Below are 27,005 nucleotides of genomic sequence, written 5' to 3'. Positions count from 1 at the left end.
ATGCTGTCTTGAGCCAAAATCCTTCCTGTGACACTGAATCCCGTGGTTTAAACTGAGCTGGTGCTGCCCAGTTCATATGGGTGGCTTTAGCCATTCCCCTGGCCAGTAGTTCCTGTTCTGCAGAGGTCCTAGCCAGGGTGAAAGCACACAGCAGTGATGTGTTGAGAAAAACTGAAGTTAGTGCTTCCTACCAGTTATTCCTTATGAACTGCCTGTGTACACAGCATCCGCCTGTGATACTGCGAGTAAGGTGCTCAGTATTTACCACAGGCATGAGACTGTGTGCCTGGGTGGTTTCTGTGGAAACCTCTTGGAAGTGTTTGAAACTCAAGTGTACCCTGAGTTCCTCAGAGTAACTTACTCATGTTCCCATACCCTTAGTCTGAAGACCTGGGAGCTTGTAATTGGACTTCCATGCCCCTACAGTGAGTCCGTTAGAGATAAGTATTTCTGTGCTGTGGAGGACTGTCGGGAGGTAATGAGCTCTCTGAACTCTGGGAATGCATATTAATCTCTTGGACTAAGGCACTCTAACTTCTCAGACAGGACTGCATTGGTGGTTAATGCTTCTTGCTTCCTCTAACATGGTTTCATTTGAAATCCTCTGGTTAATGCATGGCACTCTTATAGTCCTCTTGTGTCCTGTGCTGGTGCCAAAGCTCAGGACATGGTTGTAGTTGTCACCTCTTGGGCTTCTGCTTTGGCATGGCATCACTGGATGTGTAATCTGGTCTGTTTTTCTCTTTTGGGTGCGCTGTATTGCTCTGTGCGTCACCAGTGTGGAAACACGGAGACTTGAGAGAAGTTAAAGCCGTCTCCCAGCCCCAGCTGGACGCAGAAGCACAGCCCGAGGGGCCCTGTGTGTGTGGTGTTGCAGGCACTGCCGTGACGGTGTAAACAGCAGGCGACTGGAGTTCGGGGCAAGAGGGTGGTGTCATTGTGTCCTGAGGATGAGAGGGTCAGGGGTGCCCACGGGGTTGATCAGGCATTTGTGTTCTGATGCTTGTCCAGATTGAGGTTTTCCCACTGTGCATTTCGCAGCGCTGAATCCATACTGTCTCTCTTGCATGTTATTGAAGCTCTGGTGATTTGAACTGTCTGGAAGCTACAGACAAATCGTGGTTTGGGCTGTGAGGGGTTTCCTGGGCCTCCTGCATTTTAATAGAAATAGCCTATCTAGTTTAAACCAGGTAAGCACTGAAACCTTCCTAGTGTGGGCTTTGGAGAGCGTGCAGGAATTGCATAGTGCCTTTTGCCTTCCAGAAGGAGAGCAGTGCCCTGTCCCTCTGACAGGCAAACAGCCTCTCTGGCTGAGGGGCCGAGAGCAGAGATGTGGAGGAGTGCTGCTGCTCTGGTTCTGCTCCACGTGAGGACATCAAGGATGCTCCCTCTTCGTTACGACCAGCTAGAGCCTGTGCCAGTGGCATTGATGATGATCACATTGGGAGTGTTTAATTCATTATCCAGTGACCTTTTTACATGAATCTTAGATTGTCCAAAAATCCAAATATAAACTGCCAGAAAGGAAACATTTGCATCCAATTATGATTTTATTCTAGAAGTTTGAAGAGTGAAGTTACTTGATGTGCACTGAGAATGGAAGAGCAAAACAAAGTTCTTCCCCTCTTCCACACTCCCTTCTTGATCAGAAAGGACCAAGAGTGATTTCTAAAGACATGTAAGACTAGCAAATGCAGAGCATCTCTGTTGTTAACTCTGCGTGCTTCATGCTGTGCTTGAGCCTAAAATCTTAAACAGCCTACAGCTAAGAGGTACTGCAGAAGTAGAACTGCTTCAAGTAGTCTTCAGCTTTGGGTATGGTATCTGACCTCCTGCAGAAGGCCTTTGCAACAAACCCTCAAAAACCTAAATTTTGTTCTACATACAGAATTGATACTGCATTCATCTTGCTTCAGTGCGGTTGACTTGAATTTTAAAGGAAGTTGATGAGTTCAGTGTGCTTACTTCTATGTAGCTTTTAATTCTAGATGTTGATCAGAACTGGAGCTTCAGTCATAAATGCTTCTTCTAGTAAGGCTGTTATGTCCTTGTTCAACAAGAACTTGACACTGCAGGACTGTACTGTTGTTAACTACCCACTGTGGATATAATCCAGCAGTGAGAGTGCTGAACTATTTCTCTGAATGGCAGCTGGAATAGCCTAAAATTCACACTTGGCAATTGCTGGTGGTAAAAATCTGCTGTTGTAGTACAAAGATACCCAGCAGACTGGCTCATTCTCTCCAAAATTTCCAAACCAGAGTAGTTTTGTACCTTCTGGGGCAGCTGCCTTGTGGTTTTACTCTTGTTAACTATTGTAGCTGGTGGAGTAGCTGAGCCACTTAGATAAGAAAGCAAGTAATCCATGTCCATAATAATATAGCTGTTGTAAGAGAAGCTGTATTCTACCTGTAACACATCTGCATCTTTTATTTTAGATGCATATTGAGTGGAGTACCAGACGGGGATAGTGCTGTCATCTCTGACCATGCAAGTGCTAGAATACTGGTTCAGAGAAGCTCATAATGAATTCAGCAGAGTCATTCCTCTGCTCATCTCTTCTCCTGATGTTTTTCACATTTATTTTTCCCCACAAACAACTTGTGTTATATTTGGAAATGTTGCTTCAACTTGGTAACAGCCAATGAATATGAAAAAGCAGAAGAGGGGGTTGCCAGTTGACAAGGATCTTTTTTAATCTGGAAAGTATGGCTTGGGGAACCACTTTTCTATAGAGATTGTGCAATGGTTATGCTCTAACAAATGAGAAAATGGTGGTTGTAGACCATTTTCTCTTTAGGGGGGAACACGTGTAATTGATAATCTAGAATTCTGTGGTCTACTGAAAAAATAAAGCTAGCAAAAGATGTGGTAAAACACTGATCTTCATGTGAAGTCCTGTGCTAAATGAGACCATGGATTGTGAATAAATCAGAGGAGTTACATAAGTCAGAAAAGGAATGAGAGCTGAGTGACATCTTGAATTCAAATACTCTAAATGATTTCTCTTGGAATAAGTATTTCATATTATTATTATGAAAAGCATTGAGAGACTGGTGTACAGAAGTAGTGTAATTTTAATCATACATTTGAAAATACTTCACAGACTCACAGAATCATCCGGGTTGGAAAAGCCCTTGCAGCTCCTCCAGCCCAACCATGAACCTCACCCTGAGCATTCCCAACTCCCCCAGATCCCTCAGCGCTGGCTCAGCCCGACTCTTCAACCCCCCCAGGGATCCCGGGGACTCCCCCCCTGCCCTGGGCAGCCCATTCCAACGCCCAACAGCCCCTTCTGCACAGAAATCCTTCCTCAGAGCCAGCCTGACCCTGCCCTGGGCAGCTTGAGGCCATTCCCTCGGGGCCTGGCGCTGGGGCCTTGGCTCCAGAGACTCATCCCCCCTCTCTGCCCCCTCCTGGCAGGGAGTTGCAGAGGGCCAGGAGGTCTCCCCTCAGCCTCCTCTTCTCCAGACTGAACCCCCCCAGTTCCCCCAGCCGCTCCCCAGCAGACCTGTGCTCCAGACCCTGCCCCAGCTCCGTTGCCCTTCTCTGGCCACGCTCGAGTCATTCAATGGCCTTTTTGGGGTGAGGGGCCCAAAACTGAACCCCCTCAGCGAGGGGCGGCCTCCCCAGTGCCGAGCCCAGGGCTCAGATCCCTTCCCTGTCCCTGCTGGCCACGCCAGTGCTGACACAAGCCAGGATGCCATTGGCCTTCTTGGCCCCCTGGGCACACTGCTGGCTCCTGTTCAGCCATCTGGCAATCAACACCTCCAGGTCTCCGATTGGCAGGTTTTGTATAAGTTCTTCACATTTTCCCTGTGTGTTCAATTTTTTGACAAGCCTTGTTTAAAAAAATAATGCTCAAAACTTTGGGTTTTGTCTTGGACTTGAGCATTTACTATGAGGTAATAATATTCTAGAGGTACAAGTCCAAGACTAAAACCAGTAGTTTAATCTCAAGTAAACTAGGGAAAACTGAACAGAGTAGGTGAACAAAAGGCTATTAACTTGCTCTGTCAGAAAACAGGGAAATATGTGACTTCATTTGATGTACTCGGAAAGAGGATAACATGTAGGACACGCAGTGAAATGACCTAGCATTTCAGACTGGCTGATGTTTTAATTTGGCTCTCTTGAGTCGGTCATCTAGCTCATCTGGGGAGTCATGCACTGAGAATTAGATGGTTCCCTGGGATGAGGTCAGGACTGGAGTGTGTGTGGTGGGGAGTATCTGATAAATGAGGACAAGGGGTAGCCTGATAGCAAAGAGCAAGCAGGCAGGCTTTAATGCTAGTTAATGCCCCAGGCTCTGGTATTGCTGAGTTCTTTCATAGCCATCCTCCTCCCCTCCTCATGGTTATCCTGCTGCTTCCTCTGTCATAGGAAGGGGTGCGGAGGCTGTGAGGGGAGCGGGTGCGCAGCTCTGAAGGGATGATTTTCTGCAAATAGACGTGATTTGGAGAGTGCAGACTGGGCAGTTAGGGAGGTTTGTCTGGTGTTCTCTGGCCATGTGGAAGGGACTTGCAGGAAGGTTGACCAGCTTTGATGGACAGCTCTAGCTCATACTTAGCTAGTCACTCTGTGAGTGGGTACTGCGTAGTAACTGTAGTTATTCAACATGCTCTTCTAGATTTGCTGTTTGAAGGTTCTCTCAAGGAAATGTGCTTGTTTGACTGCAACCTCAGTGCTTTAAAAATTGCTGCAAGACCTGTTACATTAAGTTTCCCTATGCCACCAACTGTGTGTAGTGTATGATTAATTTGATATGTTTAAAACCATTGATTTAATTCATGTTCCCACAGTATTCCCAAAATTGGGATTATCCTGGTCTTTTGTGGTATTGAGACATGAATCAGAATCTAGTATTTTGCTATAGCAACAGATAACATATGTTTTTGTCACGGCATAGCTATTCTTAAGTATTTATGTTGTTAAATCAAACAGTTTAGATAATACTGGGTTTTAGTGTATAACTGGAATTGAGCCTTGAAACTTCATGCATGAAATTTGTTCCTGGCTTGTCTGTAGGGGACAGAGGCAGCTCTTCCACCACTTGATTATTGTTGTGATGAAAATGTTACTCGGTGTGAAACGTTAAGTGTCAAGGTGGATGGCAGTGCTTTGTGGGATGCTGTTTTATACTAGTACTTGGCTTATCTTAATTTCTCAGAAAACAGAAGCAGCAGATGGCTGTGTGTGGAGAAGGGCAGTCCCTTTTGGGGCAGTTAGTTGAAGTAGCAGTAGGTTTACCTGTAGCCTTTGGTCCAAAAGAAATGTGTTCTGTTCCGTGATTCCTTTCCTATGTAGTAATAATTTCCCTTTTGTTTGCTTATGTTTTTAGCAAAGTTTTGGCATCATTTCAGCAGAACTGTTCTGAAAGGCTGGTTGAATCTTTCTGGAGAGCAGCAATACTAATGTAATGCAGGCTGCCTGCAGTCAGAGCCATGTTCAGTGTCATGGGAGCTCTTGGCAGTGCCATGGGAAGCTGTGAACGCCTTCCTGTGTGCTTGTTCTCTTCCACTCAGCCTGAAAACAATAAACCCTTTGCAGATTGTCAGGACAGTGCTGTTCCTGTTGATCAAGGTGTGCTGCAGACTCAAGGTATAAATTGTACTGGTGACACAGGGAGCAGCAGTTATGAGTGCATAACAAAACTTCGGTTTTGTTTTATCCTTTCATGAGTATATAAATTATCTAACAAGGTAGCAAAGTCAGGTATATATCCCATTTGTTAGAAAATGCTAGAATTCAGTTCCTCCATTTAACTGTATTTTTGTTGCATGGTTTTCATTTAAAAAAAAAAAGCACAAGTGGATTTCTGCTCTGACTTGCAAATTCTGTGATGATAAATATAGTCATCGCTTCCCCCCTTCCCTTATACTACGATGCAGTTCTTATTTGGCACATTCTTCACTAAATCTGTTCAGACAAGCTCTTGTTTTCCCTCTTGTAAAGGATGAGAAGAGCGAAAGGACAGAACTGTCAAAGAAATGCTAGAAGACTTGCAGAGAGGAGAGCCTGCAGGTGAAGAAGTGGTCCTGTGGCTAAGGCAGGAAATATCCGTTCTCTGGCAGCCTCTGTGATAATTGTCCTTTGTGAGCTCAAGCTCAGTAAGAGTCACTGCTCTGAGACGGTGTCAGGTGGCCGCAGGTGATGCACGCTGTGCTTTCTGGATGCCGCTTTCCTTAGATGTGTGGGGAGTAAGAAGTGGAGCTTTGACCACTCAAGCAACTTAGATCAGTTGCAAATGTGATCTCTTGGCAGCTGCGGCTTGGACAAATAAGCTCAGGGTTTGAATTCCAGAGGTCTTGAATCCTGGCTCTGTCACCAGTTCACCAAATGGCTTAATATATTAATGTATTTTTCCATTTGTTGAATCCTCTGATCTCATGAAGGCAGACAGAGTAGATGTTTGTCAGGCCTTGAGAACATGGAACAATGAGTGTCCGAGAAAAACACCACAAGGAAATGAGGAATGTTGTGTTTCTTTCTGGGTTTTGAAGCTTTATAATAAATACAAGAAAATATCGAAGGGAAAGATAAGAATGTTTAACAGGGCCTTTATTCATTACGTACGGAATGATTTGGCAGTCTTGCCCAAGAAATACATGTGAACACAATCTTTTCTTGTATCTTAACATGTCCTCACGAGAACCTGAATTCTGGCATAGACTAATATTCCCACATTTGTGTTAGCATAAATCATTGCAGTAGTTTTAAGAATAATATTTTCATGTGAATTTAGCTTTGAAAACCCTGGGTAATGTGGCTTTGAAAGCCTGTTATCATCACACCAGTCTTCATTACCATTCAGAAATCCACAAGGCCGCAGACCTAAGGGAAGGTTTGCTTAATGCCTCAGTCTCCTTTGGGGGAAGCAGTTGCCCCCTTGTTTGCTTTTGAATGTGCAGGATCCTTCCTTCGATTACAGGTGAGAAGTTTATGGGTTGCTTGAGCGTGTGTAGTCAATGCAATTGTTATTCTTTGTGACACATGCTTATTGTGACAGAGATGGCCTACTTTTGGCTTAGTATCGGGCTTTATTGCCCTTCGTGTTCATAAAATGTTAAAGCAGTGTCATTAAACTCTGAAAGATGAGTGTGTGGGAGGTGAGTAGTCATGGCCATGCACACAGCCTGCTGCCACTCTTGCAGTGTAGCCTTAAATCAGACAGGACTCTTTAGTCCTCTCCACTTGCTGAGATCAAGTAAGACAGTGACTCTTAGCTCTGATTTCTATTCTAGATTGACCAAGATTTATGTTCTTGCTTTAACATCTTCCATGTTGTTGTTTAGTACCATTGATCAATGTTTGGCTTAGGGATGGTTTTTGACCCAGACTCTGCTGTGTACCTTCCCTTGCAGAAGTTCAGGGAGCTCTGCTTGGTTTTCTGCAAGTGCCACCTTGGCTTGTGTGTTGAAGGAGTTTTGAGCTTCTGTTTCATGTTTTCCATGTAATTGGGGTGTTTTCAACTTGGCTTTTGGCTTGTCATTTCTCTCCTGCTTAATAAGGATTAAGTTCACAGTGCAGTTTTTGTGTACTTGGAATACAGTTTCTCTTCACTTGGGACTTGATGCTTGTCTCTGAGGATGGTAGATGTTTCAGACTTTGTCTGAATCTGTTGATTGTTTGTGACCCTTTCCAGAAATCTGACGTAAACAGGATGAGCTCACAAATCTAATTCCCAAAGGAGATCAGGATAAAAGGTTGCCTTGTTTGTTTGTTTCTTGCAGCAATTGGAATGTGCTTGATAATGTGGTATCATTTTTAGCCAGCAAGGAGCACAGCAGAGCATGCCAGGGCTTGTTCACCATAAAAATTAATGGATTTCCTCACCTCTCCCCTTCTGATGTACTGAATGAGGAGTCTGAATTTTCAGTGTAACAGGTCTTGGGCTATCGAAACATGCAGTGGGCCCAGGAAAATTTTAAGAGCTTGCAGAATTCCTAATCTTTGAAAATTAAATTCATCCACAACTAGTGACTCCTCCCTATCTCCCATCTTCACAGAGACGTTGTAGTTGAGTGGTGGTGGTGTCCTGTATCTGTGGGTATGTTGCTGTGGGCATTGATGGCTGACTCCGGGCACCTATTGACCTTTTACAGCCTGCGGTGGGGTTTGTGCTGCAGGTGACAGCAAACTGGCCCTTATCCACCAGAGCAAATCCAGTGATGTGATCATCAAACTCCCCAGCGCTGCCGTCATGCACCCATGTTTCTAATCTCCACAGTAGTCCCTTTTCAAGAGCAATTAAAACCTCCTAGTCAGTTGTCTCTTACCGTGGTTTTGTTTTCAGCTGTAGCGTAAAGATAGCGAGTAAGGAAGAATCATCTGTACTCAATGAGATCACATCCTACAGTTTGTATCCTCCCGAGACGCTTAGTTCATGAAGTTCTCTGGTGAAGAGTGTGATATTGATCAGTCCTCTAGGATTATATCCCACAAAGCTTGTACCTGAGAGGAATTTCTATTAAGATGTCAACATAGCAGGATTAAGGCTGTTCTGTTACTTCTCTGGTGCTTACATGCTATGCATAAATGATACACTGAAATATATGTAACTGAATTACATTAATGTGTAATTTGGGGGTACATCTTTTTTTCAATGGGAGCATCCTGTTCTTTCTCTGTTGTTAAACAGACCTTCAGAAAAGTCTTGTATCTATTGCGGTGCATGATATTGCTGGAGGGAGGAGTTCTGAATCTGCAAATTGTCGATGAAAACTGTTTTCTGTTTTGACTGTTTAAAAAAAAAAAAAAAAAGATAAAATGTGCACTAGTGTTGACAATGCCAGCATTTCTAGACGGGCTCAGATGGCAGGTCCATCTGGTGCAGAGTCCTGTTCGAAGAGCAGAGCAGCATCTACCCGCTGTGTCCAGAGACGGAGCACGCACCCTGCAGCTGGCAACCGGGGAACAATAATCCTCCGCGTACAGCACGACCTGGTGTCTGATGCTAAAGCCCTGAAGCATTAGGATTAACTCTTTTCCCAAGATTTGTTAATTCATAACACTGCTGGCAAAGTATTTGCTTATAGCCAGTAACTTCGTGCAATTAAAAAAGAGTGAATTTGGAGAAGTCTGCCCAGCAAGGTGCTGCCTCCTCCCTGCTGCTGGCAGATCTCTGAGCAGGCACAGGGCTCCAGGAAGGGGGGTGGCTGTCGAGGCATATTTGGGGGTGAGCAGTTTTTCACAACTTGGGAGAAGGGTTTCCCCATTTCTTTGGGAAGTGGAGAGCAAAGCAAGTATATCTATTCAGTTTAAAAATCTCATTTCTTTTCTGAATTAAGGAAATACTTTAAGAGACTGGATTTTCCAAGATGTGACTCTTGTGTAAGCTCTTTGTTTTTCCCATCCTGCCGGAGGTTTATGCTTTGTCCTCTCCACAGAGTCTTTACCCTTGCGTGGAAGTGTTTTATACAATAACCCTCTCTGGTTTTGGGTTTGTAGCCTCTGTAATGTGACCAGTCTCTAAAGGAAAGCGTTTGTGACTTGGTTCAAAAAGAAGATAAATTTTCTGGGGTGTAGGGGGATGGTGCACAGACTCAGCTTTGTGTGATCTGCATGATTTACCATATGGGGGGTTAGTTGTCAGTGTGGCAGTGCTTGCAACCCTGTGTAGTGGCCTAAAGTGTGGGAATTCTTGCCCTTTCTTGAAAGCTTAGTTTTTCCCTTTGAAGTATGTCGGTGTACGCAAAAAGGGTCAGCAGGAACCCTAAACCCGGGAGTCCCACAACGTCTGAGAACCACGTTTACATGCTGGTAAAGATGCTGTTGTCATGTGCAGTAGCTGTGGGATAAATTTTCTTGAGGAAGTTCTTCAAAAGGAGAACTTAAAGAGCTTAACTTTTTAAAGTCCCATTTTCCCCTTTGGCTGTTGTCCATCTTCCGCCCAGCCTGCTTGGCAGTCAGTGGGGTGAGAGGTGGCCCTTCAGCAACACAAGAGCCTGTTCCCTTCCCTCAGCTCTAGTGGCTTTTCTAGGACACAGAGCAAGACTCCCCTGGCCCCACAGCCCAGCGCTTCGCCTGGCAGCGTGTCCCCCAGCCCCAGAGGGAGCCGCGGGGTTGGGGGGGGGGGGGGGGGGCACTGGTGCCCCTGGCCGTGATACGTGCTCCAAGTGCTCGGACTTGGCACTTGTGGGCTGGATGTCACGCTGGCTGGCTGCGCTGGCCGGCTGCCGTGCTGTTTCATTCGTAGTGAAATGATGGTTAAGTTTAAAACAAAGACATCACTTTTCGCATTGAATATTCTCCTCCTACCTGAAAACAGAGCTCCTTTTGACCCAAAATATTCGTAATTGCCTCAAGATCCTGATTTGTTTCATTTTTAAACTGCCAGCTTAAATGTTCCTCAGTGCCTCTTTTAAATTAGGCTGTCACCAGGAGCTCAGCCTCTTCCAACACCCAAAACCGAGGTTGCGAGCGCAGCTCTGAAAACACGTAACAACTACTCAAAATCTACCCGCTCCCTGATTCCACAGGGCAAAGCATGGTGATGGGGTGGAGGGGTGAGGAAGAAGCCTCGTGTTATTATTTTTATTTTTTTTTTAACCCATCCTACCTGCCTACTTCAAACGGCCTATTTTCTGCCCCTAATGGTTTCTGCCTAACAAATGGTGTTTCTTTTTTACAGCGTTATGATCCTGGACTTGTTGTGGTGATGGTAAACTTAGCAGTGGTAATTTTTTATTTTCAGACTGAATTACTCCTTTTGTCATCAGTGCACCAATATGTTAGGCTTACTTTCTCTGTTGTAGCCATCATCCTTCTGCTTGGTCTTTCATTTTCCTTTCCTTTCCTTTCTTTATGCACACTTGTCTGATCCTTGTTCATTAAAGGGTATTGCTAAGAAGGGATGTTTCTGTTTGTGTTAGAACTGCCAAAATCAGTTTAAACATAAATTTCTAATACTGTCCAAACTTGATTTTTCCCCAACATGATGGGCACTAGCACTTGCTACTGCAATTTCCAAATAGACTTTGAAAAAAAAAAAAACAAAACCCAAAAAACTTTGACTGCCTTAGAAGGCAAAAGTACTGATGCATTGTTTGTACGCAGGGGTTTACCAGGGCATCGAAAGATCTCGATTGCTGGAGAAACAAACAAACAAACAAAACCACCAACAAAAAAAGAAAAAAGCTTTGGAAAAAAAAAATTGTTGGCACTTGTTGCCAGCCATTCCATTTGGGTTCACCACTTACCAGTAAATCCCTGGCTGAGACGTTATGAAAGTGATATTGCACTTAGGAAGTCATTTTTATAACCTGTCTTTAATTTGGTCCTTTTGCTAAAAATTGCAGTCACTGCTTACTTTATTATACCATTGGGCGTAAGAGAAATATTTTCAAATGGAGAATGCTTAAAATACCCAAACAAAAGCTCAATTCAAAATACTATTTTGGATCAGCATGATAACTATTTTTGGACTTGGTGGATATATGCCTGTCAAATTTGTGGGCGTATAAACAAAACCGTAAAGCAATTAATTAAATAGACTTATTTCTGAAAATAAAACACATGCCTCTGTACTTTAAAAAGACACAAGTCTGACCGGAGTAGGTTCCCTTTGTGGAGTCTGAGATCTGTGGGCTGTCGCTTTTGCAGGAGTTAAGCAAGCTGATATTGGAGAAGAGAGAAGTTGATGCCTATACAGGTTTTCCGAGGCAGTTTTAAAGATTTTAATCTCTTATGCATGTGAATGGCAATGGAATATTTTTGGCATGATTGAAACTTGTAGATCTTTTAGCCCAAAGGTATAATATATGTGTATGTGTGTATAACAAAACAGTTGTTTACACCAAAACCAGAGCAATAATAAGGGAAGTAAACATTCTGTTTTTTTACTCAAGGTATGCACCGGATAAGGTAAGTACTTTTTCAGTGGGCTTACATCACAACAAACAGCGCCAGTTGTGATGTAAAAATAAAAATAATAATAATTTTTTTAAAAAGCTGTGGTAGTAAAGTGCTTGTCTGCCCCATTTTGCTTTGTTTGGCTGGTTATGAGTGGATTAAAGATATGTTTAAAAAAATAAATCTCCAGCATAGTTTGATTAGTTCAAAGTCAATTTTCTTCGCAACTAGTCCTTTTCACAGCTTACAGATGACACAGCGAGTGCTAGAGCATCTCTGCAGGAGCTGGGAAGCAGGTGCTTGACCACCTGGCCCGGGCCGGGCGGTTCTTTTGGATGAAAGAAGTTTGGCTTCTGTGCCACGCTTCTTGGTCAGCTTTACTTAGTCTTGGGAAGGGACAAAAGTTGGTGGGAGGGAGGCTTCCGCATCTTTTACGGGAAAGTCCTAATCCATTATTAATGTGATAGAGCAGTAAAATATATTTAATAGCTTTTTCACTTGCATCAGAAGATGAGGAGTATGTATTGTCTGATGTGGAAGCACTGAGGAGAGGGTTCATGTCTCAAGTCCTGTTAATAGCCCTACCCTAGGACTTGTCATGGTTGAACATTAACAACCAAAATACTTTACATGACCAGTTAATACCATTTATCAGTACTCAGGATGCATTTATCTGTAAGGGGTTTGGAGCTGAGAAGCAGGTTTGGCTGTAAGCTGTGAGAATGGCTTGTGTTTGGTTCACTGTAGCTTTCTGGTCTCTGCACTCCAAGGCAAGATCTCTAACCACCCAAACCCAATGTGTAAAGCGAGCTGTGGTGATGACCTGGCCGCTGACCACCTCTGTGTGTGTTCCTCTTACAGGGAGGACAGATCCCATCCCTATCGTCGTCAAGTACGATGTCATGGGCATGGGGCGGATGGAGATGGAGGTAAGCTCACCCGGCTCCTGCCCTGCACCCCGTCACTCCTTGCATGGTTCTCGGGGAGTTGATAGGGAGGAAATTTAAAAGTGAGAGTTTGTGCATCAAAGGTAAAGAAAAACTTGCTCTTAACACAGTAAGAAAACACTTCTCAAAATAGATGCTCTGTTTACCCATGGGTACCTGAGTTCTGAGGTGTGGATGCTGTCTGAAATTCCTGGGCTTTGCAAGTGAAACTGCACAGAGCCGAGGCCACTGTTGGCAGTGGAGGGTCGTGCTGGGAGCCTGCACCTCTGGAGGATTGCTGTTTTGCATGTGGGTTACACTGTGGGATGATGAAACAGGGAAAATGAAGTACAATATCCAAAGATTCTGTTTCAAACCTCATCTTTTCAAAACTGCACATTCTGGCACTCTCAGTGCAAAGTATTTATGGGACAAATTGCATCTCTTCTTTTTTTTTTTTTTTTTTTTTTTTTTGTTAAAAAAGCTTGACTATGCCGAAGATGCCACTGAGCGGAGGCGTGTACTGGAGGTGGAGAAAGAAGACACCGAGGAGCTGAGACAGAAATACAAGGTACTGAAACAGGGGCACTGACATCAAAGTTCCCGTGGGCTGAGTGGGAGAGGATTTGTTCTGATAGGACAGAGCTCTTCGTTAGGCTTTGGTAATGGTAGTAGGAATTAAGTATTCTGGGGTTTTTGCCATTGTTGAGATTATTTATATTTTAACAAATTGGTTATTCACTTCCTGGAATTAACCTTGATGTTTGTTTAGCTCCCTAAGAGCTACAGGATAGCAGCAGAACTTTCTCTGTGTGCTTTTGCTCCTGTTCTGGAAAGAACAGTCTCAGGGTAAGCAGAACATTTCCTTCCTACAGCCAGGGCTGCCAAATTTTTCTAGTGAACCTGCCACATTGTCAGTGCAAAATCTGCAGATGCAAATGTTAGATGGGCAGTTATCAGCTGGAAGTGGAGTAGATCACCTGTTGTTACTGAGCAAACAGCAAGTAGTGCATTATGATATTATTGCATAAGTCCTGTTGTCTTTGAAAAGGTAGGACATGGCTCCAGTTTTGAGAAATTGATGGGCTGTATCTCTTCAGAAGAATTTCTCAGGCAGCATTAAAAAAATATTTTGAATTTCTATAGGGCATACAAAACCTGTGGGGTTTTTTGTAAGACAAACACTGTTATGTTTTTAATGATAAAAATGGGCCATCGTGTTGGCATTGAGCATGACATGGTAGAACATATGGATTAGCTCTGAGTTCCCTGTGGAGACATGGTCTTTGCTAGTCCTCTAATCCACTCTTCCAGTCTATAAAGTACATCAAGTTTTAGGAACGCCTGCTTGTTTAATTGTCATGAGATTTGAGAATGCCAGGGTTGAAGAGCCCTAGACATTAAAGTTCCAGTTTTGCATAAATTTTAATTCTTTGAGGAATAGTGGAAAAATAGTTTCAATTCCATGGCAAATCTGAAGTTCCATTTCACCAGTTTAACAGTTAATACTGCAGGTAGTTTATTCAGCTACAAAAATGTACAGCCTCCTTTCCTGACTTTTTTTTTCTTAAGTTGAGACCTTAACTTGCTTGGTAAGTGAATTGCTAGTATATTTGTTCATTCAAAAGTAAAAGCCGTTGTGATTACTTTTAAAGCTAATTATTAGTTTGGAGCTGTAGGAAGCTAATGATCTCTTCGGCACACCTTAAAGTACAAGTAGTGCTCTTAAATGGGATTATGCAGCCAGTGCTGAGCAGCTCCTCTATGTCCAGGTGCACATTCTACTTGAAGAAGTTTCTCCTTTGTGCTGTTTTGAGTCTCCTGCTGGGTGGCATGCTGCTCACACCCTACAGAGGGAAGGGTTGGCTGTGTCACTGCCCGTTCTTGGGCAGCGTTGGCCGTTCTTGGGCAGCGTGTGGCTGATGCCTGGATCCCTCCCTGCAGCAAGCCCCCAGCTGCGATGCTGGGCATCTTCAGCCAGCAGCAGCTGTTCAGTACAAAGTATTTCTTCGTTTCAGGGTGGTTGGTAGGAGCTCTTGTGTGAACTGCATGTAATGATGCTTTATCTCAGGTCTGCAATGCGATTTATGGTAAAGTTCTTGGGTTTTGCAATTGTCTTTTCAAATGCAGTTGAACGTCTGCTGCTCTCTGAGACTTTGTCTTCCTGCCATTATTCAGCACAGATTTTTTTCAGGAACTCTGTGGAGCGGCAGCAGTCTCTCCCAGCTCAGATGTGTTTTTATTAGCATACTCTATCATTAGGCTCTTGCATTTCTGTATTAATCTGTAAAAAATCTCTGCAAGCATATTTTTTTTCATTGCTCCACAGGAGTCCATTATGTAATTGCCAACTGTGGCCGCATCCTGATTAGCCATTCAGTGAGTCTCAAAGGAATTTCAGATAACTCTGCCACCAAGAAGCAAGCAAGAAATGTTCTTTAATTCCCTTCTTTTGTATAGATTCTGATCGCTCAAATGGCTGTGTTTTCATTGTTTAGCCACAGGATGCTTTCAGAAAAAAACCCTACACATGGCGCAGGAAGCTTGTTCAGGGTTTCAGAAGAACTTTAAATGTCATTGTTCTGTGGATCTCACGCTGCTCTGTTTTCCTTTCTTGGCTTCCGGGGGACCTGCCTCAGGCTCAAACCTCTAGACAGTTTTGTTGATTTTTTTTTTTTTTTCCTTTTTTTCTTCTTAACAAGGGCCTCCAGTAATAAATGGAAGCAGGAACTTGAAAGAGATTTTTTTAATTATTATTTAGAAGGTGAACAGTGCTTTAAATTGAAAAAAACCCTCCAACTTTTAGCTGTAGAATTTTTCAGATTTTCAGCCCCTTGGGTGTTGAAATGTTTTTTACATGAATTTTGCATTATAGAAAACACACAGCAATATTATTTCAATGTAATTTCGATGTGGTAACTGGGAGATAAACCATATTGGCTTGCACAAGATCTTAAATAAAAAGAGAAAAGCTACCATAACATATCTTTTTTTTTAAAAAACAAGTTTGCTAGCCTCTCTTGCTAATGCAAGGAAATTTCCCATAAGAAGTTTGCATTGAAGAAAAACTCTTAGGTGCTCTTTCTCAAATGTTAGGCTATTTTTTCTTATATAATTTCTCTTTACTCCAGTTGAAATGCATATGGTAAATAGCGGTGTGGGGTATGCTGGTGTTAGCACAGCGGTAGTTTGTAATGTTGTGTTTGTAGCTGCTCTTCTTGTATGCATCAACGTGAGTAAATGCTTCCATCTTGTTAAGGTAAACCTTCCCCAGCTTTCTTATAAAGAGTGGTGATGTTTTATTAATTTTGCTGGTGGGACTGTAATTGAAACGACCTGGCTAGAGGAAGAAGCTGCTTAGCTCTGAGATTAGTGTGTATCTCGGCACCAGGTGCATTTCGGAGCGGCCCCAGCTCTGCATTGCCCACGGCTGTGCCCAGGGGGACAGGGCTGGTGGAGCAGCACAGGCTGGCTTCCAGGCACTCGGACTTCAAGCCTTTACAGCCGCTCAAGGGACTGGGATTTCCAGAGTCCCAGAGAGCTTCTTGCTCCTGCCAATGCAGAAGCTGCTACTTCTCTTTATAACAACAGAGGGGAGGACATGACCGTTGCCAATTTAGACACCTCACCTTTGCTTGAAGGTTTGGTTTTGTACCTCTGCAAATGTTGAATTATATAAGGAAATTACTGTCTGCAACCTCTAAGGCGATCTCCTTCCCCCTCATTTATTAACTGGCAACTACCTACCTGTACCCACTCCCAGTGTAATCACTGTATCTGAGCTCAGCTTAATGGACAGCATTGCTCCTGGGAAGATTTCACTGACTGCAAAATTACACTGAAGTGAATTAGGCTCAATGGTTTCTGAGCTGTGCTTTCCCAGCCGCAGATCTCTGATCCTCCCTATTGAATTGTAGACGAACTGACATCAAGCAGACATCTGTTAGCACTCAAAATGGAGGAAGTATCAGTATTTAAAGTTCTAAGATTCTGTTCCAAAAGCAGTGATCTTCCTTGGTTTGATGCGTATTTTGTGCATCTTATATGAGCAGGCAGCTGCCAGTTTGTTTATGTGTTAGCATGAGGCTTTGAACCTCTCCTTTTATCTCAGACAATCCAGCAGACTCTCCTCTTGCAGCTGCAGAACTGTCTTCCTGCCGTTGGCACTATATTTCTTTTTTTAAAGCGGTCTCTTTTTACTGGTACCTGTGCTAATGACAAGATTATGTTCTATGTTAGGAAACTGAGTCAAGGCTAGGTTGGTATTGCAGTTATCCTTCATACCTATGAATTTGCAAAGACTGCTCAGCTTAATAAATATAATCATCGGTGTATGCCAAGATTTTCTTAAGGACTGTTTTTCCTTATAGGACTAGTTCATCATCTTTCAGTGTGTTTTATAGAAAGCTTAACAGAAGTTTGTTTTTTTTTTTTTTTTAATTTTGCAGGATTATGTTGATAAAGAAAAGGCAATTGCCAAGGCTTTGGAAGACCTCAGAGCAAACTTCTACTGTGAACTCTGTGACAAGCAGTATCAAAAGCATCAAGAGTTTGACAACCACATAAACTCTTACGATCATGCTCACAAGCAGGTAAAGAAGTGTTGATAGCACGGTTCATCAATTTTGTATTCATTGCAGTGGTCTTGTTTGAGGTTAATACTGCGTATTTCCCCAGTGTATCTGTTTTCCTTATAGTCCTGGGAATAGGTGTTTTATGTCACTAGATATTTTGAGATTGAGGTTCTTATGCCCACCATGCATCTAAAAAATAAACCCAAAACCACCCCAACCCACAGTTGGCATCAAGGATCCCAGTTCTGAATGACCCACGGGCAGGAATAGGCTGCTGTTAAACTGGGAAGACTACGTGTGGGTAGGGATGGCTCCCAGTTAGCATCAGCTTTAACAACTCTGGAGATTGATGATATGCCACGTGTGCATTTTAGTACTTTAGTCTGTGTTCTGTCACGTTACTGAAAACAGACTAGGAAATAATGGGCTGTGTCAAAGGAATCGTCAAAACGGAGCACTCTCCAAATTCTGTAACCCTCAGGAGAAGGTGGGTTCAGAATCTGTGTGGAACTGGCTTTGGTCCCAAGGTAGGGATGTACTGTAGTATCTACATGATACTTCATACTGCACAGTAAATAATAAGAGTTCATGGCTTAGCCTGATCTATTTGACCATTTGAAACTGCTAAATGAGATGTAAACATACAGCAGGTAGCAGTGTTGTGCTCATCTAGACATGAAATTGCTCAAAGGAGGCTTTTTGATACTCCTAGTCACAAATCCTAACAATACAATCATTAAAATACTGATAACTTCTGGAGGATGTGCTGTAGAGTACTAGATTTTTGTAAAGTAGCAGTGTAGTAACAGTTTAAAAACAAGAATATGGCATTACAGAGCATGATTTTTTTTGTGTGTATTAAGTATAGGAGATGGTAGTTCAAAGTAAATTCACAGATTCTTAACAGGAATTCTCACAGCAGGGAAATTTCTGTTTGAGTACTGTGATGAGTTGTGGTTTAATAGAATTAAGAGCAGAAATTAATCCATTTACTTTGTTTTGAGAAGACGGGCTGCTTTGGCCGAGCTGGTGGCACAGTCGTGATACCTGATAGCAGTGTACTTCATCTGAAGTTTTCCATCAGCTTGGTTGAAACTTGAGTGCAATGACGTGCATCTATTTAGGAGGTGGAAGGACCTGTTTGTGTCACATTCTTACCGCGTGGTGATGCAGTATGATTATGTCAACTCCTGTTTAAAACCCTTGGGTGATTAATAGGGGGACTGACGGGAAGTTGGTAACGCTGAGAGTTACTCTGGCATCTAGAGATGCTGTGGAAGAAGAAACAAACCTGTGGAAAGCAACCACTCCTCACTGGTGTAAATGAACTCAGCAGTAGAGGTGCAGGAAGAGTGACCTGCAAGAAAAATGTCTTGGGAACACACAGGGTGGTGTAATCTTTTCATCAGTGGAAAGGATTTGGGGGGTTGCTTTGTACTGCTGCTTATTTTTAAAGGAATTGGTGATTTTGGATAATTTGCATTCACTGCAGTAACTTCAGGCAGGCTTTGGAGAAAATGAGCCTTCAAACTCTTGCTACGTCACCCAGCATTAATTTCTAGTTACAGAGGGATTTAAACGAAGAAGCAATCATGTTTTGCTTAGGGAAGAAATTGCTTGTCCAGCTTTGTCGTGCTGAAATGTGTGTCACCCTGTTGGGTCATTGTTCAGTAAGTGAACTTGAAACTACCTAGAAATAATGAAGGTAAATTTGCATAAGTAACATTATCTCGCTTGTTCATTACCACTCCAGATAGGCTCATTTCTAGTAGCCTATTCTAAATTTTAAGGTAGTCTGGGGAAAAAAAAAACAAAACCAAACCAACAACAAAAAAACCCAAACTATTCTGTGCTTTTCATAATATGTTGCACATGGATGTTTTGTATTTTGCCTCTTTGGACAAGAAGGCAAGGTTACATAAAAGCTAACATAAATTTTTCGAGGAAAAACATACAGTTTTCCTAAAAGTAGGCTAATCAGTAGGCTTTCTTGGAAAGATGAGACATTATGGTATCCTAGATAATTACAGTAAACTGGCCTGCTATATATTATCTGCAAAGTTTTATCTTCTCAGCGGTAATTCTTGAGGCAACAGTGCTTTGGTTTTGCCTTTTTCTTGGCTTGTAGAACAGATTTCCACAGAATCATTTTTGCTTTTAAATATTTTTAGTTACACATGCCCATGACATTGAAGTGTTTGCTTATTCCTTCTGTGGCTCAGTGAGCATTAGGCTGTCCCTGTAAATAGATGTTCCATCCTCAGATCCCTTACTGCTCCCAAGTTATAAAGACACTGTCTTGTATTCCAGGAAGGAACTCAGGATTATTGCGAAACAGGGACGATAGGTAAGTGTATTGATCCCTACCGGATAAATTTTGGACCCACCAACTTGTCAACACCAAACAATTAAAGGGGAGGTTTTATTATTATTATTTCCTGACTCTACTGGTTTCATATAGCATTTGGATATGTCTGAATCGACCTCAATGCTAAGTTTCTATCCAAAAGGCAGCGTATCTAGATTAACTTAACTGGGAAAATGATCTTCAATTTATCTTCAATCTTCAATCACAAACCATGGGCCTGTTTAAGTCACTGCATTTTGAAACATCTTGTTGGAGGTGTACAGCATTGTTCTCTAGATTATTATTTTTTAAAATTAGGTTGATACTTGAAATGAGAAGTACAGGTGTTTTAAAGAACAGTAACCCTGTCTATTCACCAAGTGGTCAGTCCCTCTCGGGGAAGCTGTACAGTTCATAGATGGCACTGCAAGGGAAGATAAACTCTGTTCCCTTGAAGATCCTTCAGTGAGCAGCCTGTAACCATAGATGTCATAATTTTTTGTATCCTTGAAAGCTATTGATATCTTTAATGGGGTTTTTTTAGCTGTAAGATCTTGAGCTCGGCAACTAGTAGGACTGGTAGCTTGTGAAGGACCCCTGCCTCTGTTGCACAGTCTTGACTGTCAGCAGATTAGTAATAATTACCAGACAAATGCAAAGGAAGGCAAATGTAGAAAGAAAACTTCTCCTGCAGTTAGCAAGGAATGTGGGTAGTGAAGGTGGACCCAGTGTATTTTTGTGCTGCTTTCCTGCAGATAATGTGATGTCCAGATTCTTGAGAGCTCTCACAATCCTCAAATACTCTGGACTTAGTGGGAATGTGTCCTTTAGGGCTTCACATCTGAGTGGGCCGTTTGGGTTTTGACATCAAGGGTACTTCATGTTAGATTTGCGTGAAGATGAATGTGGGTCACTTTATCTGGGATTCTACCCCGCTTGTATATTCGTATCAAATAAACCTAATCTGTATTGCCCATCACTTAGAGCAGCTTGCAAAAATTGTTATGGTTGGAATTACCTTATGTGTAAGTAATGTAGCATTTACAGTCAGCTTCTACCGTTGGGTTTTTTTTTTTACTTCATCCAGGAACTTACAGAATCTCCTATACAGTCACCTCTTTCCTGCTAGCATGCCTGATGAAGGGTTGAGCTGTTTACTGAGTCACTGACCCAACAGAATAAAAACATTCGCCTTCTGAATTCCCTGTGAAAAACAAACATTATCTTGTGTGAACTTTTGCCAGGTTAACTGTGAGAACGCTAACCAGTGTTGAAATGCAGTCTTTTATGTAGCTTTCATTTTATTTTTTGTGTGGTGTTTTGGAGGTGTATATGATTAATTCTTCATAGATTCCCTTTATAAAAGCCTAAAGGGAAGGTATTTCCATAAAGAAGTTCTTTGGGAAAGAGAGTGGAACTAAGAACTGAATCTATAGATCTGCAGTTCTCTTCATGCCCTAATTATCTGGATCTTTGCTTCTAATGCCAAGGGGGAGGGATCTGTTAAAGCACAATAAAATTACCAACGTGGTCACTGCTGTGGTTGATGAGTACTCTAAATCCAAACTCTGAACTTTCTGGTTTGGGGAGAATTGGACTTGTGCTTTCCAAAAACTTGTATCTTCAAGCACAGCTTGAATGGAGAAGACTGAAGAGAGAATCTCCATGATCCTTGGTGTTACATGGGAGGCTTTTCTACTCTAGAAATGTTTTACCCTCAAAAAACCTGTGGTATATTTTTTAACCCAGTTTTAGCTGTTCAGCTGCTCATTTGCTGATGGCAAACACATTCGGAGAAGAGCACTTGCACATGGAGAGTGTTCAATAAAACAAGTTTTCAGTGTGCAAGGTCTGGACATTGTGATTATGGGCAATGCGAGTCTCCTCAAGGGCAGGCAGACTTGTGTCGTTGAGTTATCTGTGTTGCATTATTGCAATGGTATATTTTCCCAAGTTGAAAATGAGGTGTCAGTGTAGAAGTTAAGATGAAATAAAACTGCAGTTGTGTGCCATTTCCCCTCTGCTCTTTTTACTTCACTTACGAGCGTGCAGAGAATGTTGATTAACAAAATAAGCAGGGCTTGTGTTCTCACTTATGTAAAATTATAAAGGCTGCCATCCCTTGAGCTCATATTTAGCTAATGGTGTAGTTCACTCCCAGAAGCTTTTGTAGCAAAGAATTGAACACACGTCAAAAGTTCAGAAAGCCAGAAATCTGCTGGCGTGTAATGAAAAGTACATTATTATTTTATTTAATAGGGATTGGCAGAGAGACTTGAGAACAATAACAAGGGAGGAGTAGGCTCTAATGCCATTGTGCTGTCACATGAGCTGCCTCCTGTCTCAAGCCAATGCAGAAATCTTCACTGTACGTGGATTCAGTCTGTCCCTCTCTCCTGAACATAAGGTTTGTCATGAAAGTCTCAGATCTTCAGGTCTAGTAAAGCAGCGTAGTGGAGTGCTTTTTTATTCTGAGAATGAAATGATCTCTTTCTGCTCTTCAATTTTAAGCAAAGAATGCCTCTTGAATGGGCCTCAGTTCAGCAAAATTGCATGGCTTTGTCAGCTTAAACTGAGAAAACCCATTTACAGCTGGTCGTGAACCTGAAAAGCATTGCACTCCAGTTTGGTACTGGGGGAGGTCTTATCTTGATGCCATCTCACCAGCAAAATCTCATGTACAATTGCCACAGCTGCGCTGAGTTTTTTCCTGTTATGTCGGTTTCTGAATCCTGATTACCCCTCTTTTATTTAACCACTTTCATGTGTCTGTGATGGGCTATCTCTAGAGCTTTTAAATGATTCTGGAGTGCAGCTTATTTAAGCCGATTTGAAGAGAATTGGAAGGTAATGGCATTGTATGTCAATTTGGCCTCTTCTGAGCTATGCAGTGATTGGGAGATAATCCATTACTGTAGCCTCTTTTGCTGGAGTACTGAGGTAGCCAGAGATTTTATAGAAAACCTTTTTTTTAAGAGCTTGATTTGCACTCCCATTGAAATCTGGAGACTACTTAGTAATTTTGTTAGAAACAAGGCTGAAAACTTAGAATACTATTCTTTGTTACAAAGCTGAGGTGGGTGGCAGCTATTAATAAAACACAATACAAAGCTGAAGGAAGGCTTGATTTAGTGAAGTACTGCTTGAGGCTTGAAGTACTGCTTCTAGTATACAGAAATGCAGGCAAACTTTAAGAGCTAGTGATCTGTGTCCTTATTTGCTGGTCACTGAGCTTACTGATGTGGCCCTTCTTACAGCTGAAGGAATAAACCAGCAGAATAATATTTCTTGGCTTCATGGTCACTGTCAACCTACAATTTGTAAATGTGTTGCTGCTTAGATAAACCTTCTACTTCCTTAGAAAACACACTGCTTTTCCTCAGAAAAAATGCTTCCTAATTTTTCAGTCCTACAGTAGCATGAAGCTATATGTTTGATTTAATAGAGGTTGGTGGCTCTGATCCTATTGAAATTGTAGTTTTGCTGAGCACTATGGGAAGACTAAAAGGCTGGTTTCACCCCAAGAAGATGGGTTCCCAGGGCTTCTTTTCCATAGTTGGTGGGGAGAAGCTTCCTGAGGATGATTGAGTGACTATGTTACATTCTTATTTAAATTTCTTTTGCTGTGTTGGGGGGCAGCTCTGCAACTGTTCTCCCGCGACTGTCCAGCCTCTGTGAACACCCACACATATGGTGTGGTCCAAAAAGTAAGTTAGAGATTTTGGAGGATTAGAATAATGAACGCTTGCCTAAGGATTAGATGGAAATTTCTTGAGTGTAAGCCTAGCTTTAATATCGATTGAGTTCAAATAGCTTTCCGGGAAGGCTGAGACCTGGAGTGTGCTGAAAAGCATTTTGTTACTTTGATATTGTCTTTTCACTACTGTGAAAGTCCTCTTCAGGCTTTTAATTGCTTAACTCCAGTTAGGTTTGGGGGAGGCGGGTAGGCATAGCTGTAGTTAACTGGTTATCCACTGTTCTTTGCGTGGATAAATGACTGGATTCAATTACGAACTTGAAACAATGAGCGGGGTAACAGTTACTCTGACAGGATATTTTGAAAAGTTCTGGCTATTTTAGTTCAGTGCTAATCAGCTGCCTGTGAACATAAGCGTTCTGCATCTATTCTGGTGGTGATTTGTTTTTACAGATGAGCTGTCTGGTCTTGTCCCTCCTTCCCCTATCCCAGGTTGAGTTTATGTAAGGTAACGTGGTCCGGTCAGGTTTCTTGGAACTTGGCTCTTTTGCAAACTTGAGAAATCATTTCTGATGAGAGGTGCATCATTTTAGGTCAGTCAAAGATGTTGAGCTATGTTATGTTCCATATTTTACATTTCTAAGGAGGTGACATGGTGCAGTTGTGGAGCTTTTCTGTGCTATACTTACCAGCAAGACCCTTTTATCTGGCCCCCGTGTGACAAAAAGAAACTCAGCCTTGAGATCACTTAGTCCTTTGTAAAGTCAGCTTTGTAAAATCAGACCAATTTTTCCCCACTTTGGGGAGTAATAAATTCTCAGCAGTCCTGAAACCATAGCTAGTGGTTTATCATCTTAAAAGGCACAGATAGCAGCGTAGCTAGGTGTTGGCCTGTATTGCCTGTTCTGGAGCTGCACTGCATCAGGGTAGTTCATTTGCTTCATCACTTCCAATTTCTAAGTGTTGAGAACGGGAGGTTTGGGGAGCAGAGATATGCAAAGGTCATCATGTAAGGATGGGCACTTAACTCTGTTTTCATTAAAATTGTCTGTTGTAACCAGGACAGGATTGCATTGTGGGCAACAGAATCATTATCAACTGACTTTGAGCCCGTTTTATTTCACAGGGAGATGTTTAAGGCCGCGTCTGGGGGTGGAGGTGGGTTTCTGAGTGCATCATTGCACCTTCCTCTTTAAAATAAAAGGTCACAGTTCATTTCTGTTGTAAATAGCTGGGTCATATTTTTTTCCAAATGGATGAGTGATCTAGAGACTTGGCATCAAACCCCAGTTAAATAGTTTTGTCAGCTGTTGGTGACTTTCACTTCCTGGAGCATTTTAGATACGCTTTTTAAATCAGCATGAAAAAGCTGATAGCATTGCTTAGTCCATTTTTTTTTTTTCCCCCCCTCCCTCTTGGAAAAAAATTTACTATTCAACATTTAACATACACCACAAAACCCTTGAGCCCTTTACTTGTCCTGGTGAAAGTAGCTCTGTTGTTCCAGGTGGGATCATTGCTGTGTCTGTATGTGTATGTGTGTTCCCCACTTGTGCTCCAGACTCCCTAAGCCCAGTCCTGTAGCTTTGCTGGCTCAGCTCCTTCTCCGTAGAATAGCTCACAGACACACCAAGAGCATGTGTAGTAATGCTTGCTTTTTATTTATTTTTTTTTCTCTTCCACTCTTGTTTTATTTTTACTTTCTGTTTTTTTTCTTTGTGATGTGACGTTTTCAGCTGATGTATTGAAAGCAAACCCTTCTAATTTTGGAGTCCAGATCACAAGAGTGAGTTTCTACTAGTGTCTATAGCTGTATTTTTTTTTTTTTGTGTGTTCTCCCCTTTGACTTTGGTAATGCTCAACCACATTTAGTAAATACAATTAGGTAAGAGAATCCTCTGTCTTGTCAAATCTTCCCCTTTTTCACAAAGCAATGTTCTCTTTACATTGGGCCAACTTAATTCCTCTAATTTGAACTTTGGGTTGGTTTCTGTGTGTACCGGTCTGACTCTGCTCCACTGAAGAGACAGAGTCAGCCAGCTGAAAGGTATATTTAGAATTCACCAATGATTGTACATTTTGTACGAGAATTTTTCTAAAGTGACTACTGCTTTGAGTACCATTAGTCTTGCAGACCCTTCACAAAATGCCTGAAAAACAATAAACTTTTTCAAAAGTTGGGTACACGATGCTTTCTGGAATTGGGCATTTTGAAAGGGTTTCAAATTGTGCACCAAAGAAAGAAAAGTTAATCCCTTAGGATGGTAGAGGTTTTCCTTTGCTGCTTTCTGTTACTTAAACTTCTGTATAGCACTCTTAAACAAACAAAAAAAAGTCTTGTGATGTTTCACATGTATTCAAAGGAAGAACAGCAGCCTCTTCCTAGTTCTTTGAGACAAGGACTTTCAAAAATTTTCTGAAGTCTTGGATGTTCAATTTCTATTAGAATTGGACATCTAGATTTCCTCAGTGATGTCTGGTGTTTGAAATTCCTTGGCTTTGGGTTTACTTCCTCATACGATCAGATTTCTGGGGAGCTTAGTGTTTCTGCCCTCTACAGTGTTCAGCCCCAAAAGACTCCACTGCATTTTAGAGCATTTTGTTTCTTGAGAGACTGTCTCAGAACTACTGTCAGGAAAGCAAGTAACTGTTTGTGGTGTATGTTGTATTATTTATTTGCTTACTGGAATCATTTGCATGGGATTTTTGGCACTTTTCCAATGTAATTTGTACATTGCTTTTGTAAGATACAATACCTGGGTAACTCTTGCACCAGCTAATCCCTTTCTGTTTTTTGGCCCATGCTATTAAGAATTCTGTCATGCACTGTTTGTCAAGTATATTTGCACCCTGCAAGAGCAGCAAACAGTCGTCTTTTTTTTTTTTCCCCCCCTTTTCCTTCCAGAATTTGCTTGTTGCTTTGAAATCAGCTTTATTGTACATGCTAAAGAAAACCAGTAATGTTGATTGGAAATGCATATATACAGACTTGATGTCATAGCCAAAAGTGATCAACAGTTGTCTTTTCATTTAGCTACTGGGAGGATGGCAACGTGCTCTATTTGGTTTATTGAGCTAAGATGCTGTTGCTCCATCCTAGCTCAATAAATGTTACTGGGAAGGGGCTTCACAGTGTACTTTCCAGCGCTACAGCAAAGAGCTTTTGGACATATCACCAAACACTGCTTTTATCTAATCCGTTCCTGCTTTCTTTTGCCTCAGAGGTTGAAAGATCTCAAGCAAAGGGAGTTTGCTCGCAATGTCTCTTCAAGATCACGTAAAGATGAAAGGAAGCAGGAGAAAGCCCTCCGGCGTCTGCACGAACTGGCTGAGCAGAGGAGGCAGCCTGAATGGTGAGTGGGGGTGATCCCTGAGCACCCCTGGAGGTGTGTGGGAGTCCTGCTTGGGACTGCATGGCACTGGCGCTCTTGCTCCTGTAATCCTGTGCAAGTTTTGAGGGCAAAGCTTCATGACTAAGCTTGGCCTCATGCTGTGTTTTTGGTAGGAGTGAATTCACTAAACCAGTAGTCCAGAGCATCCCCAAATTGCTTTATCCAGCAATACGTTTTCTTCAGTAATTTAATACTATTTAAAAATGCAAATGGCTG

At 42.2% G+C, this 27,005-nt stretch overlaps 1 protein-coding gene across 8 annotated transcripts in view; it reads left to right on the top strand.

Moving 5' to 3' along the window:
* The window catches only part of GPATCH8 (G-patch domain containing 8), a 58,148-nt gene that overhangs the window by 24,767 nt on the left and 6,376 nt on the right, over positions 1 to 27,005 (top strand). For 3 of the 8 annotated variants that reach the window (XM_074927130.1, XM_074927132.1, XM_074927136.1), the window contains 6 exons: positions 12,715 to 12,782; positions 13,264 to 13,350; positions 17,228 to 17,371; positions 19,664 to 19,700; positions 25,134 to 25,183; positions 26,620 to 26,750. In XM_074927130.1, the coding sequence (XP_074783231.1) occupies positions 12,715 to 12,782; positions 13,264 to 13,350; positions 17,228 to 17,371; positions 19,664 to 19,700; positions 25,134 to 25,183; positions 26,620 to 26,750 (517 nt within the window). Of the gene's footprint in view, positions 1 to 10,633; positions 10,679 to 11,849; positions 11,866 to 12,714; positions 12,783 to 13,263; positions 13,351 to 17,227; positions 17,372 to 19,663; positions 19,701 to 25,133; positions 25,184 to 26,619; positions 26,751 to 27,005 lie in introns of those variants that run through there. The other 5 variants (XM_074927133.1, XM_074927138.1, XM_074927137.1 and 2 more) reach the window with 4 other exon arrangements.

This window comes from Athene noctua, chromosome 25 (assembly GCF_965140245.1).
Source record: "Athene noctua chromosome 25, bAthNoc1.hap1.1, whole genome shotgun sequence".
In the NCBI taxonomy this organism is placed as follows: Eukaryota; Metazoa; Chordata; class Aves; order Strigiformes; family Strigidae; genus Athene; species Athene noctua.
Note: the sequence above shows the minus strand (reverse complement) of the source record. Positions and strands in the feature narration are given on the sequence as shown.